The 14,825-nt window shown below is 34.8% G+C and overlaps 1 protein-coding gene across 1 annotated transcript; it reads right to left on the minus strand.

Annotated features, from left to right (window-relative positions):
* Window positions 1–7,514: 7,514 nt before the first annotated feature.
* LOC146729041 (uncharacterized) lies at window positions 7,515–8,469 on the minus strand. Its single transcript, XM_085495765.1, has 2 exons — window positions 7,873–8,469; window positions 7,515–7,546 (listed from the first exon to the last, which is right to left on the minus strand). The coding sequence occupies exons 1-2, from the start codon at window positions 8,258–8,260 to the stop codon at window positions 7,515–7,517; spliced, it is 420 nt and encodes a 139-aa protein (XP_085351891.1). The 5' UTR covers window positions 8,261–8,469.
* Window positions 8,470–14,825: the final 6,356 nt, after the last annotated feature.

Raw genomic sequence — 14,825 nt, forward strand, 5'->3', positions numbered from 1 at the left:
AGGTTGAGCGTTCCCATCGAACCATTAAATCTCGACTAAGATTTGATGAATTTAATAAGCTATCTGAAACAAAAGGTATAGAATGGGTGGACAGTGTTCCAGCATGTGAACAGCTGTACAACAATACATATCACCAAGCTATAAGTAAGTGATTGGTATTTGAACTTGTGTTATTTGTTCCCACTCATACCATGGTGCACGTATAGGAACACATGTTTATTAATTCTCATACATGATTTTGTACAAAGACCTGATGGTTTACAATACATAATGATATGAACATGAGTAATTTATAATTTGTTTAGATTTAAATGATAACTGGCCATCTCCCCTTCCAAAGCTGAAGTTGAACATGTTTGTTTGTCGACATTGTCAAGCGGAGCTAATCAAATTACTGATTGTTCACGTCAACTTTTTACTTTTTCGACTTCTTCTTGAAAACCGCAAGTCTGATTGTTTTGATACTTGGTGTATATTAACCTTGGGTAGACCTCTTTTAGATTTGTTCATTTCGTGATGATATCTCCAATTCTCTTGATTGTCTATCAATTGATGGGGTCTTCAATTGGTTCATGTTCATATGCTTGAACCTGTGTAACGCTGTTCACAGCTTTAAATTTTGATTGTTATTATAAATATCCCCTACATCAAATTCATGCCTTCAATTCACTCTGCATACAGGTCATCTTTCTTATACTGTGGTACAGATTTCTTGTGAAATGTGCATAACTAACAGCGGAGCTATCTCAGCCGAGAGGCTGCTTGTTATTTATATAAGGCATATTAAACTAAATCGCCCTTGAATGTGTTCTGCCTGTGTTCTAAATGGTACATGTTGTGTTGAGCACATAACAACTAGGGTTGAAAGAAGTGGACAGTGTAATTTTCATTCACTTGTTTCAACTTTTTGTTGAATGTTTTGTCATTTTGGGGATTTATTTATTGCACCTAGGTCATAAGATCTCTTCATTTGTATATAAAAACATCCTGTAACATGTCTTTCTGTTACTTTTTCAGAGATGTCACCATTTGAAACATTTTTTGCTAGACAAAATAATAAATTTTCAAGGCAACCTGATATTCCAAATAAGAAGGTAGGTTGTGTGCAATGGAGTGTTATGCTAATTTATCAGATTTTGATACAGTTAATTGTAATTTCAAGTGAAATTGAAGCTCTAATATTATTACTGTAATATCTCCCTTGAATATCTTTCCTTGACTTAAATGTTTGATTTAAGTTTGTCCAAATTTGAATTCTGTTTCATTTGCAAGCAAATTTTCCCGAAATTGATATTTGCAAATTCTTGTGATAACATAATTCAGAAGGGTTTCAAATTTAATTTGCAGGTTCTTAGGGGGATCTCTCTCCTCTCTCAGATTTGTTCATGTATCGTTGTGTGTGGGTGTGGTCATATTTGCAGGGCTTGAACTTCACGGAGGCCATTGCCTAGATGTCCCACCTGATTGCCTTGGTGCCCTTTGAAATTTGAAAATTTTCGCCATACAATTTCAATGAGACCAAAGTACTGCTATAATTTTTGGCCTTGAAAATGGGTGCCCTCACACTTATAAAGTTCAAGCCCTGTGCCGGTATTTGTTTGTAAACAGCTGGTGTGGGGGGTTACTTGTTTTACTTGTACTGATTGATTGAAAACCCAATTGGAATTCATAGGAAAGAGTAGAGTTTTCCAGGCCTGGATCCTATGGGGAGAATTCACCTTCAAAAATGTTGTCAGAATGGATATCAGTGGCAGATGTGGTACGTGGTAAAACTCTTCAATCAAACAAAAATGAATCTGACAAAATGGTTCAGAGAGAAATGTCAAAGCATGCTATATCAATGTATGACATCAATGATAATGTGTTGGTGAAAGTTAAGCCAAAAACTAAATTGTCAGGAAAGTACAAGACACATGTAGTGAAGGGAAAAGTAGTTGATTTTAATGATGACACATCCATGTACAAAATTGAGTTACAAACAGGAAACACCAAGTGGTTTTCAGTCTCAGAACTGACCAGTATGTGTAGGGCGAAAGAGAAAGAAAACAGGTCTAAAGGTAGACAATTTATGGATTTTAAAATGTTAACAAGTTATTAAAGTTCATTTTAATTTAATGTATTTAATATACTTGATCAATGAAGACACTGGAACATACTGTAACAAAACAGGGAGGATTTGGGTGATATCTACAAGAAATAAATCACACCAAGCTGCTTGTTATTATTGCTTTGTGCAATACTGGGTTTTAAGCAGCACCACAGTTTCTACTCGGGTGTATACAATTTTTGGCATGTTGCCTGACATTTTGAGTGGCCGAGTGAATGCTCATGAATTTCGGATAGCTGCGAAGGTTTCACCCAGGTCCAGGCTCCTTAAAAAGTAGAGACTTTGCACTGACTATATGGCATACAACTGTCTATTATGGGCAACTTATACTAGTATACTACCAGAACTCAAGACCAAAGCCAATTAAATCACCTAAGAACAGCCAATAGTAATATCAGTATGTTATTCCAAAGATAAAGTCTGCTAAGATCCAAGGTTAACGCTCTTTTAGCCAATATATATTTTGTGTTATCCTACCGACACCATAAAAAAACATTTTTGAGGCATTTTTGTCTGATACCTTAAAATACCATAGCCATTTTTGCACATTGTCCCTATTGGTTTTACATCTCCTGAACATTAGAATATGGAATATTCTTTAATATACAATTTCTTGTATGCATAATATCTAATATGATGTCTTTTATGTATTATACTACTTTTATGAAATACACAAAAGGTATTTTTCTAGTCATCACTAAAAAATCACACATGGCTTTTTATGGATTGGCTATATTGCTGTTGGTATGGATTTATGGTTTATTATGGTATCAGCTGTTATGGACATTATGGCCTTTTATAGTAAAATTAGTTAGACTTAGATTGAATATGTTATTTTATGGCATTTTATATGATACTTGATTGTGTAATGGTATATTATGGCTTCAAATTTTAAATTTTATGGTAATATATGGTGTCAGAGTTCACTAAACCATGTGTTACTATAGCATCAGGATTTCATTAAAATTTGATACACAGGTGCAAATCCGTTTAGACTATAGACATATTCTTGTTTCTAGCTGTCCAGACGTTTTTGTTTATCATATTCATACTTAGTTTTTCTTTAGCCAAGTTGTCAAACTGTAGAAATGTTCATTTCTTTTGATAAGCAAATTCTTCTAGTGCCACTAGTCTATAAACAAATGAAGATCATTAACATTTTAAATGACAGCTGTTTTAGCCCATAAAAAAGTTACTACACAGGCAGTACATGTCAATGCTAAATCTGTTGACAACATTTTGAGTTTCAAAGTAAATTCTGAGTTTAACAGAATTGTATTGTCTCATTTAGGTAATTATATTCTCCCAAATGTCTAGATAAACCTGAAGCCATATTTTACGATAACATGGTATTTTATGGACCAAAGATTTCCTTTCCCAAGCCATAAAAACCCATATTGTCTGGCTGAATACTTATTCCTTCTGAAACCATAAAGTACCATATCTTTAATTATTACTGTAGCCATATAATGCCATAAGATAAATGCCTTACGTACTGCACAATCTGAACGCATAAAATACCATATAATTGATTTTAGACTGGAAACACCCCAAGCCATACAAAACCATATTTTGGGGGGTAGCATTTTTTTGGACCCCAGAATTCAAATTCTCCAGTAGCATAGTTACTTGATAAACCATGACTTACTCTTTTAGGCAAGGTCACTTTTCTCTCTGGTTTCATGATTTATTAACAAAATTCACAGCTGTCATGTTATCTTAATTAGCATATTTTTGTAACCCTACTCTAATCGTATAATTTAATTTGTGTCTGAATTTCATGAAATGAGGAGACAATAATCTATTCTAAATGGAAAACCAAGTTTAGTGACAATTTGATTAATTAAAATGCAGTAATTGAAAATTGAAATTGGGTGAAATTACACAAAAAGTCTTGGCTAGTTAGTGTGAAAAGTATGCTGACAGAATAGGTGTCCATTTTTCAAATGGTATTTTATGGCGTCGGTAGGAAGAGGGTTAAAAGCTGTAACCGTTTTTTTTTGTTTTTGTTGTTGTCGGATTCTATTTCTATGTACCAACTATTTTAAGTTGTGACATTCATGTACTAAGATATCTGTGCAACAGTAAGGGCCAAATATTGTCTATGTTGCTGCTTTTTGCATTTTGTTTGTTTACTCAGAACTAACATTTAGTAGTTGATATTATTGTTGTTCTTATATTATCTAATCAATTTTAAGAAGTTTCTTATGAATATGCATGCGTTATTATTTAATCAAAAACAGCATGCATATAAAATTCTCATGAAGAAGACATCTAATGATTGTCATTATGTCTCTACTTTTTGAGCAGATCCAGTTCGATGTAAATGCAAGAAAGCATGTATGAAGATTGCAAGTAGAAAGTGTACTTATAGTATGAATAAAGTTTGTTGTAAGAGAACTGTTAAAGATGGCCCATGTAGCATCAAGCAGCATAATCATGCTAAGCAGATCTGGTAAGCCGTATAATTTTTGTTTTCAGAAAAAAAATTACATATGTACCCCCCCCACCCCCACCCCAATGTTCACACTGTAATCAATTACCTTCAATTATTAATAAATTTAGTCGGGTACCTTCAGGCAAAAAATAATTAGACAGAAAAAATAGTGTAACATTTTCTTTTTTCTATTGTTGATTTAATCATACACATTTAAAATAAAAACATAGTGGATAATGAATAATGCATATTCACTACGTTCAATTACCCACCATAGACTCTGGTCAGTCAAAATGACTATTTGAACTGTAGGCATTAATCAGCGATTCTGCCGGTAACGGAGAGATAGATCAGGGGAAGCCCCATAACCCCAAGATTCTTTTACCCTTACGTCACGAACTCACATGACCGAGGCCACATGGCAGCACCATAGACAGCCGTACAATCTCACTTCTTTCATCTCCGCCTCGTCGGGAAAGATTCTGAGCGGCTATGCCTGGCTCATTTGCTTTTTCCTGTCCGGGTTTCTAGCGTGGGTCATTGCCGCAGCCGCGGCATCCGACATTCTAGCTAGTAGGATATGTTTTTCTTGTCTTTTTACCCTCATGTCGTTTTCCCCTTTGTGTGTTATGCTTTTCCACAACAAAGAAATTAAAACCCGGTGCCACCACATTGCCACTTGTTGGTTTCATGGCGGCACCTTTGACAACTGTATTTCATTTCCCTCATGCATGTCGTCTTTTATTTACAATGTATTTAGAAATGGATAGATGCACTGGCAACGCCAGAAGCTCGCCGCCGGTATTGTCCCCTCAGTTTTTTGAGGTGGACCTGCAACCATTGTACACGGAACTTGCAAGACTGGAACCCACATGCTAAATGCTACCGATGTATTACCTGCATTCAGGGTTCGGGTGTCTGCCCAGAGAATATTTGCAATCACTGGGGTTCTGAAGCCTGGGATTCTTTCCAGCGGTTTGTAAAAATTGCCAAGACTGACCGCGTTGCTCGCAAAAAGATCGCTCGGCAAGTGGAACCGGCATAGGTACTAGTATGTGTGTGTGTGTTGTGCGTTGGCATGAGTGAGAAGTCCTCGCGCTCGGCTACCGGTACTCGTACCGGGATACCAAGCAAAAGGTCTGATGGTGGAGGAACCAACGTATTTCGTTTTCCTCCCGCTGATCAGAGTGCATCTGCACAGTCAGATTTTTCAGGCAGTGGGTTACCCGGGGTAATCTTTTGCATAACCCCTTTCGCTGGACCAAACGCTAGCCTATCGGGGCAATTTCGGACCCCAATTCGTGGGACGAAACCAGAAGCCCCGATCGGACCCCAAGTCTCCTTCCCCAGACCCCGGTACCACAAATTTCTGTTTTGCTAACCGGGTAAAGTGGGACGGCCGCGTTCCATTGTCATTCTCATTGACCCAGTCTGAGACTATCCAACACGCCCTGAGGGCAGAGTTGCGACCCATCAATTTCCTAGAATTTGTGGCCGCCACACTGGAGCACTTTCTTGTGCGCGCCCAGGACTCTGACACCTCAGACGCAGAACGCACCTGCCTCCTAGACCAGGCGACACAGTTAATGGTAGGCAACCGCACGGCTATGTGCGATATCCTCCATTGTCATATGGCTCTCTTGGCCGGGGCTACTACTGTGCAGCGAGACACTGTTTTAGACGCGTGTGCTTTCGGCGGCAAACTGAGTCGGGGAGTACGCCATAGCATCAGTTACGCAGAATGGACATCGCCCACTCTCTTTGCTGGGGAGATAGCGGGTGCAGTCGCCGAGCTTCGGGGTGTAACAAACCAAATGATCCAAGGGGCTTATTTCTGTGTTTTGTTGGCCTCATTAAGGACAAATGCTGACAGCTGAATCCCAATCAATGCTTTTTTATCTGTAGCTGTACATTTTGTAGCTCCATATGCATGTTCATACATTTATTTCTATTATGAATTCAAATTTATGAGTGAAAATTTCAATCATTTGAACGTGTCAAAAAATTTCATGGATTTTGCAAGGAAACAGGGCAACCCATGTGTGATGAAATTAAATAATTAAAGATTTGGTTCATGGTACATGGCCCACCTCTCCATTAGTTGTTTAATCCTGACACAGACAAAACCATATTCCTGTGGTGAAATATAAATTTAAAAGAAAAGGTCTCAATATTTTTTTTCAGGATTACACACACAGCTAAGAAAGATTCAAAGAAAACAGTTCAAAGTTCAAAGAAAACAGTAACCACAAAATGTACAGATGGTGATAAGAGTGACAAATTCAAAACAAAAAGTAATGATACTGGTACGTGTTATATAAATCAACCTATTGTTATGCATAGAACACCTTTATGAATAGTAATGAAATGACACATCTACAGTTTAGGAGTAATCACCAGCACCACAAAAATCAAAAACGGGGACTATTTATTTGGGGTCCATCTGGAGCCATTTCTCGGACATGTTTTGACTGATCTCATTCAAACTTGACTCATGGAAAACGTATGATGTCTTACATGCAAATGCATTCATGTCAATTTTTTTGTCGTTCCGTAAAATACGGCAGACTAAGCCCAGTTTGATTGCTATTTTTAACGTCACTATATTCCAATATCATTTAGTGACTGCTCCTTATTTTGTTTCATATTCTGCAGCTGCCTACATGTACCTTCATGAATTTTCTGAGGCATTAAAAAGCATTGAAACGCCTGAAGAAAGATTGATGCAGAGAGTAAGATCAGAAGGTTTATTTGTCCGAAACTCTGTGATTGGTGATGGAAACTGTTTTTTTTTCCGAGCAGTACAGGATCAGTTAGAAAGATTCCCATTCCATCCAATTCTTAATCATGTAGGAATAAGAAAGAAAGTTGTTAATTATTTGAAAGGACATCCTACAACAGTAAGTCGAAGTGATTCACATTAGGCCATGAATTGTTAATACTTTCTTTTTGTGGCAGGTATCTTTATCATTAGCTCAGTGAACTGTAGGTTGAGCCACTACCTAGATTTATTTGATTCAGTAAATCGGAACATAAGCAGTTCTCTGATATTTATTCATTTGGTTGCAATATCTTCAATATTTTTGGTCAAAATTGATATTTTCGATATATTTTTGAAAATGTTAAACTCTTTCTCTCTTTCTCTCTCTCTTTCTCTTTCTCTTTCTCTTTCTCTTTCTCTTTCTCTCTCTCTCTTTCTCTTTCTCTCTCTCTTTCTCTTTCTCTCTTTCTCTTTCTCTTTCTCTCTCTTTCTCTCTTTCTTTCTCATTCTCTTTCTCTCTTTTTATTTTTATTTCTCTTTCTCTCTTTCTCTTTCTCTCTTTCTTGCTTTCTCTTTCTTTCTCTTTCTTTCTCTCTTTCTTTCTCTCTTTCTTTCTTTCTCTCTCTTTCTTTCTTTCTTTCTTTCTCTTTTTTTCTTTCTCTCTCTTTCTTTCTTTCTTTCTTTCTTTCTTTCTTTCTTTCTCTCTCTCTCTCTCTCTCTTTCTCTTTCTCTCTTTCTCTCTCTTTCTCTTTCTCTCTCTCTCTTTCTCTCTCTTTCTCTCTTTCTTTCTCTTTCTCTCTTTCTCTCTTTTTATTTCTCTTTCTCTTTCTCTCTTTCTCTCTTTCTCTCTCTCTCTCTTTCTCTCTCTTTCTCTTTCTCTCTCTCTTTCTCTTTCTTTCTTTCTTTCTTTCTTTCTTCCTTCCTTCCAGAGTGGATGGTTCAATTTTGAATACATTGTTTTTTTATTTGTTCATATCAGTATGAAGGTATAAATCGCAAGGACCATGTCATTGGAAGTTGGAAAAGATATCTATCAAAGATGGCGAAAAATGGAACATGGGCAGATCATGTTGTAATACAAGCCACAAGTGATATGCTGAAAATTCCTATTAGGATAATCACTTCTGCCTCACCAGAATCCGATGCTTATGATATCATATTCAGTCCACATGATTCTATTGAGAATACCACGCTCTTGTTAGGACACCTTAGCGAAAATCATTATATGAGTTTAGAGATTTCAGGTACAGTGTTTCTTGTATTTGCTTAATTTTTTTACATAACTTACATCATGTTTAGCAACAACAACAACTGAATTGTTGTCATACAATTGTCTATTCATGTGTTGCTAGTCATTTATAACATCCTTTGACAGATTTTGTTCAAAGTTTGTTTTGTGTTATGTTAATTGGTAGTTAGATGCATGTCAAGTTGTGCAAGATTCAATCCAGAATAACTAATTGGTGGAATGTATATTTGCTGCTTAAATCACACTAGAGGATACCATTTCAAACCAGAAAAAAAATGATAATAAAAAAAAATCTCATCATAAATTGTTTTCAACCACAAAATGTGTTGCTTCATCATGTTCATGCTTTTAGTTGCATTCTTTGAATTTAACACACCATTTTCATTCATTGTCTTAGAACCATCATTGAAACGGACTACATATGATTTGAGAAACTTCCCACCGAAGGTAAATGCTCTCATAAATCGGCCTGTCTGTTTTTTTTTCTTTGACTTGCATGTTAATCGCAGATAACCATTTTAAATAATCAAAACTGGAACCATTTTCAGGTAATTGCTGCTTATTTTTCAACTATATACTATATATTCACTGGAGATCTTTTAATAATCTTTCCTTTATTTACTGTAGAAACGGTTCTCTAAAAGCTGGTTAACTGTTGATCCTAAAATGTATATGGAATTATAATGGAATATGCAGTTGAAACTTGCTTGAGTGGGAGATCAACATTGCAATTTATTCATTTGCATAGGGCATTTCATGATGTTGTACTCACTATGCATTGTATGTTTAATGTTTTAAAGGCCAGATGTATTTTGAAAGAAGCATTAATAATATTGGTTGTTTGAAATAAACTAGTTTAACAAATGTAATAGTTTTTGTGACATGAGTTATGATTGCAAAATTATGGAATATCTTGGGTCTAAACAACAACAACAATAATAATAATTTGTTTATTATTCAGGAGTTCTGTTAATAGTGGTCTTGATGCAGCAGGTGGCTTATCATCAAAGAATAGTCACAAAAGTGCATTGACAATAGGTATGTAACCATCGAATGTTTTAACTAAATTTGAAAATTTCACTCTCTGTTTAAATATGCAATATTTGAAATGAATCTAATTTGATCAATCATCAGAACACCATGACAGTGTGTATTTGTGAATTTTGACTTTAATTTTACAAATGGTTAGATCACATATGTTCTCTAGTCACGACTAATTACCGAGATTTGTATGAAATAACACTCATTCTCAAGCTTTAAACTGAATACTTTTTCAGAACATAGTAAAATTGAGAGTTGTGAGGATATCATTGACAATAAGCAGTTAAATTCTGATGTAAGTATTTTATTTTGAGTGGTGTTATTACTACTGCAGTATATATTTTCATGTGAGCATTTAATGTTAGTCAATAAGTGAAATGTTTCTTGTCATATAATATAATTTATAATACAGCTGCTGCTTTGTTTTATCGGATTAGGGTTGAAAACTATCAAATAAAAAAGGTTTAATTGATTTTTACTTTTATTATAGATAATGAACATGTACTGCCAATTGCTGCACACACATGCTTGTAGTAAGGCGAGTATAAAAAATATGTGAAATAGTACTTTCAACTACCGGTAGGCATTTCGAATGATTGTACACTGGTAGTTGGTTAAACAGGAAATCAGTTACTTAATCCTGTATAGTAGTTATATGTTGATTTGTATATGATATCTGATTTATAGAGTTAGATTTGTTTGGCGTTTATATATCCTGTATATTATTGCAACATTTTCTAATATTTATAATGTATTATTTGTATATGTTCACTTGTACAAATGTCATGAAATGTACATTTTTCAGAATGGAAGTTGTGACTATATTGGTATTGCTTCTACTTTCGTAATACCAGCAGTTATAAAGGGGACAGCTGCAGCAAAGTACAAGTCTTAAATCACAAAGGTAATTACGTAATCAAAGTCAAATTTACATGACACAATTTACTTTTTAATCTAGTTGTGTATCAACAGGTTGAAAGCTAATAATATTTATACTATTTTTTGTGTATTATAATGTATGTACATACATTCAAATCTAAATAATGCTGTATTCTGTAAAACATCACTGTGTATTATGCATATTGTACAGTATATGTGTTTGTGAACATAATGGAAAATCGTTGATGCCAACTTTGCATATTTCATTATAATTAACAGCCTCAATCTCGAAAGAAATTGTGATTGATTGTAACAATATATCATTCCTCTAAAAGTGGACCCCAAATGAAATCCATATTGATTTTTTGCAGGCATCCTTGACACTGAAATTACAAAAAGTATGCTTGAACCTTAGCTGAGAAATTATTTAGCAAATTGCTCCAAAAATAATAACCTCAACTTCAAACAGATCCAAATAGTGAAAAATCATACATTGGTCTTAAAACGTATTCAGTGCACGCAGTTTGGTACAATAGGTTTTGTTAAAGTAACAATTGCTGAATCCTTGTCCAGTCAAGTTTGTGTTAATTCATCCACAGTCCAATGTTTTAAAATGGAATTCAGCTGTTTATTCTGTAGTCAAAGTTATACATTGCTAGTCTGAAATTATTAAAAAGTGTTTTAAAACGAGACTGGTTCCATGCCCATTGTGCCAAGGGCTGTGTATTCGCCATCATCTTGCCAGCAATTTGTAACAGTAGATCTAAGTGAATTGTCATTTGATAAACAGAGTGATTTGTGTTTTAAGTAGCCCTATAGATAAGATGAATGAATTTCAGGAAAAATTAACCTATTTATACAATGTAATAAGAATATACATTTAATAATTTCCTTGGATCGGTCATCTGATTACCTGTTAGCTCAATAGGCTGTATGTCCAATGAGCTATTGGGATGGTGCTGTGTCCGGCGTTTGTTGGAAAATTTAACCAAATGTTTTTTCTGCTTTTACCTTACAGAGTTTATCTCTCTGGAATCTGAAACTGTTGTATGTACCTGTACATATTCCTTCTGCAAGTCATTGGGTATTGGCTGTAAGCATGACTTATCATTGAAATTGTTGTCATTGGGTTTTTGCTGTAAACTAATACTATCTATATACTTGTGAACATAAATTTGAAACATATTGTCAATGTAATTTATTGAGTATTGTGTTAAGTTTGCCATGCAAAATCAACTTCACACCAATGATTTACTTAGGAATTTATTAGAACCTATAATCGTATTTGCACTATTAGACATGTATATGCTTATGTAAATGGCAGAGGTGATTTTATTGTTAAAAATAAGATATTTTAACATTACAGTACACAATTAATGCAATATTTGGTTTAGATGCACTTCTGTTAGTAATAACCATGTAATAGGGCAAATATGGCAATACATGTACATGTACTATATTATTGAATTGCAGAAAATTGATGTAGAAAAGCAAGTCGTTGATATTTACAACTCCCTCTCATCAGAGTATTCTTATGTGGAAGATTCACTTAGGTGAGTTAATTAACATATTGGAACATTTTTAACTGCCATTGTGCTCAGCACAAAAACTGGAGCTAATGTCATAGCAGTGTCTTTCTGTGTGTACATCTGTGTGTACGATCTTATTCCACTGATCAGATTAGATTAACCAATGATTAGATTTGAATGAAACTGTACAGTAAGATACTATATGATAGTTGCCAGATCCAATTAGTTTTTGTTAAAAGTTTGTGTGTATATTAATATTAGGGTTAACTAGTTTCTAAATTGGGATTTAATCTTTCCTGATATCAAAAACCTGTTGTCATTTCGAATTTTATTCTCTTCGAAATCAGATTTATGCATATTAATCAGTTTAATTACTTTGTTTATTGGCAATTATACTTTCATGAATATGTCAAGAACCACCATTTGGATTTGAATAAAACTTGACAGTAATTTAGACACACTTGAAAAATTCACATGTTTGATTACTTTGGGTAACAAATTATTATTATTAGTTTGATACAAAAATATTTCACTGATATCTCACAAATCAAACTCAACAATTATGAACTATTGCACTCACTGTTGATTAGGCCTTGACAATTCACCTTGTTGAAATACTGGATAATAGAAATCCTACGCCTATTATTTTAATCACGGACTGCAGTACCGTACTATCAGAGCTTGAACCTCGTGATTTTGAGGTCATTCATTTTCAAGTCCTTGAATTCTGAATTTAAATATCATATGGCACCAAAAATATCACTTTTGGAATCTAGGCCAGCGGAGTTCAAGACCTGTTTTTATGTTCAGTCAGTAGACAATCTCAATGAACAGTTCTTGCAGTGTCTGCAATGGGACCTCAACCTCGAGCTGCAAGTCTAGAGTTCAGTGTGTTTGTGAGCAATGTGAAATGTATTTGAGTTTTCTTGTTCACATTTGTATTCACTACTTTGTGTTATTTAACACACACTACAATTTATCCTTTTTCAGAAAATACATATCAGGAGATTCTCAAAGTTCAGATACGATCATGACACGTGAAAAGTCAAAATGGAAATACCATTATGTTAAGGTACACAATTGTAGGAACTAAGTGTAATTTTCAGATGTTTTGGTCATAAAACTGCAAACATTCGACAATAATAACCACAATTTTTTTTTCTGTTTTGTGTAAAAAAAATCAAAAATGTTTAGTTTAATAGTGTTAATATATTATAATATGATAATAGTAACAATGAATTTGACTCATTATATTGTTAGCTGTAATTACTTATTAGTCCCCGTTCGGAATATACCGATAACTAAATCTTGTAATAAACTGGAGCTGCCTGGCACCCTGGTCTGGCAACCCAGTGTGGCACCCATTTGTGTTCAGTCATCATTGTTTTGAAAAGCGTTTGTGTGTGTGGATAGTCCAGGGAATTTTGTTTTAACAAAATCAAAAAGTACTTAGAGCGACCACTGTTGTCTTTAATCAGCTTCGGAAATTTTCCGTATTCTATATACTCTGCCGTTGAGCAAATTACACCAGCTGACACTAGGTCATTCTTTAGTGCAACAGGATTTCTGTTCGTTTAGCGTTTAGCTCAGAAACTGAAAAAAACGGCCCTTTTTGTGGCCACCACATTCTCCAGAAAGAGATATACCGTGTTCTAACAAGTGGCGGATCTAGGGGGTTTGGCGTCCAGACCCCCCCCCCCCACCGTTGAAAAATGTTTTCAATTTGTTTTTGTATAATATAAGTCTGGCCATTTTAAAGTTTGGTCCCCCCATGAAAAATTGTGTATCCGCCCCTGGATCAGTTGCTCTTTTCAAGTTGTGTCAGCGTTTAGTCTCTGTGGTGTGTTTTTAGTTGGTGTCATCAAATTTTTATTTTCCTACATTGTTATCGACACTGAAGAGCTATGCCCCTCTATAAACTAGCCTAACACAAATGTGCGTCGCCAATACAACATTTAACGTCACATATTTATATAACGTGTAGTGGACGGTTGGGCGTTACAATGTATGTTTGCAACAATGTATTTGTTTATCATAAATGTCTACTCTACTAACCAAAACATAACCGTTTACAAAGCCTGTCACCGACACTGGGACACAGTGTGTTTCATAATCAGATCAAAGATGGCTGAATAACGGCTTTTTTATTTTGGCCATATTACTATGACACGAAACACGTGTTTTGATGTAAATAAACAATCTGTTGTATACGCCACTTGGAACTCAACTTTAAAGGACACGCTCGCGACAACCCCTCCGCTTTAATATGACGAGCACATAGAGAACTTAACGGGGACTGTGTCATTTTCAATGACTTGTTTCTTCATCATTTGATTTATTTAGGGATTACCATGCCAAAATAATGACAGTGACTGTGGTGTGTTTGTTTTGAAGGTATGTTAAGCTGCATGTTCACCAAATATTCAATTTCAGTGTATAGTGTTGCTAAGAATTGAATGTGTTAGTAAAAAATGATGTTATGTTTAACTAGAAAATAGTTTTCATTAACTTCTATTACCTGAACACATCAGTCTGAATTTGCATATCTACATTTCTGTATTTATGTATAAAGCATCCAAGTTCAAATATATTTTGCCAAATACTGCATGAATACAAGTTTTAGAGATTCACCATTACTCTGTTATACTTTTTTGTGTAGTATTTGAAATGCTTTTTGCTTGGTGAAGACATAAACTTTCAGATGAGAAATAACATTTCTGAGTTGTAGTATGCAGCGTTTTATGTAACTTTGATATTTGTTTATGTAACACTCATTGAACAACAAAATGATTTGATAAAAAATGATGGATTCTGTGTTTATT

The sequence above is a fragment of the Saccoglossus kowalevskii genome, chromosome 22 (genome assembly GCF_978046115.1).
Source record: "Saccoglossus kowalevskii chromosome 22, keSacKowa6.1, whole genome shotgun sequence".
NCBI lineage: Eukaryota > Metazoa > Hemichordata > Enteropneusta > Harrimaniidae > Saccoglossus > Saccoglossus kowalevskii.

What these genes read in the sequence shown, in the direction of transcription:
- LOC146729041 (XM_085495765.1), bottom strand. Translation starts at nt 8,260, where the DNA reads ATGTATTCAAAATTGAACCATCCACTCTGGAAGGAAGGAAGAAAGAAA. An exon ending in GAAAGAGAAAGAAAGAGAAA is followed by an intron (nt 7,547 to 7,872) that starts GCAAGAAAGAGA and finishes AAATAAATCTAG; the next exon opens with GTAGTGGCTCAACCTACAGT.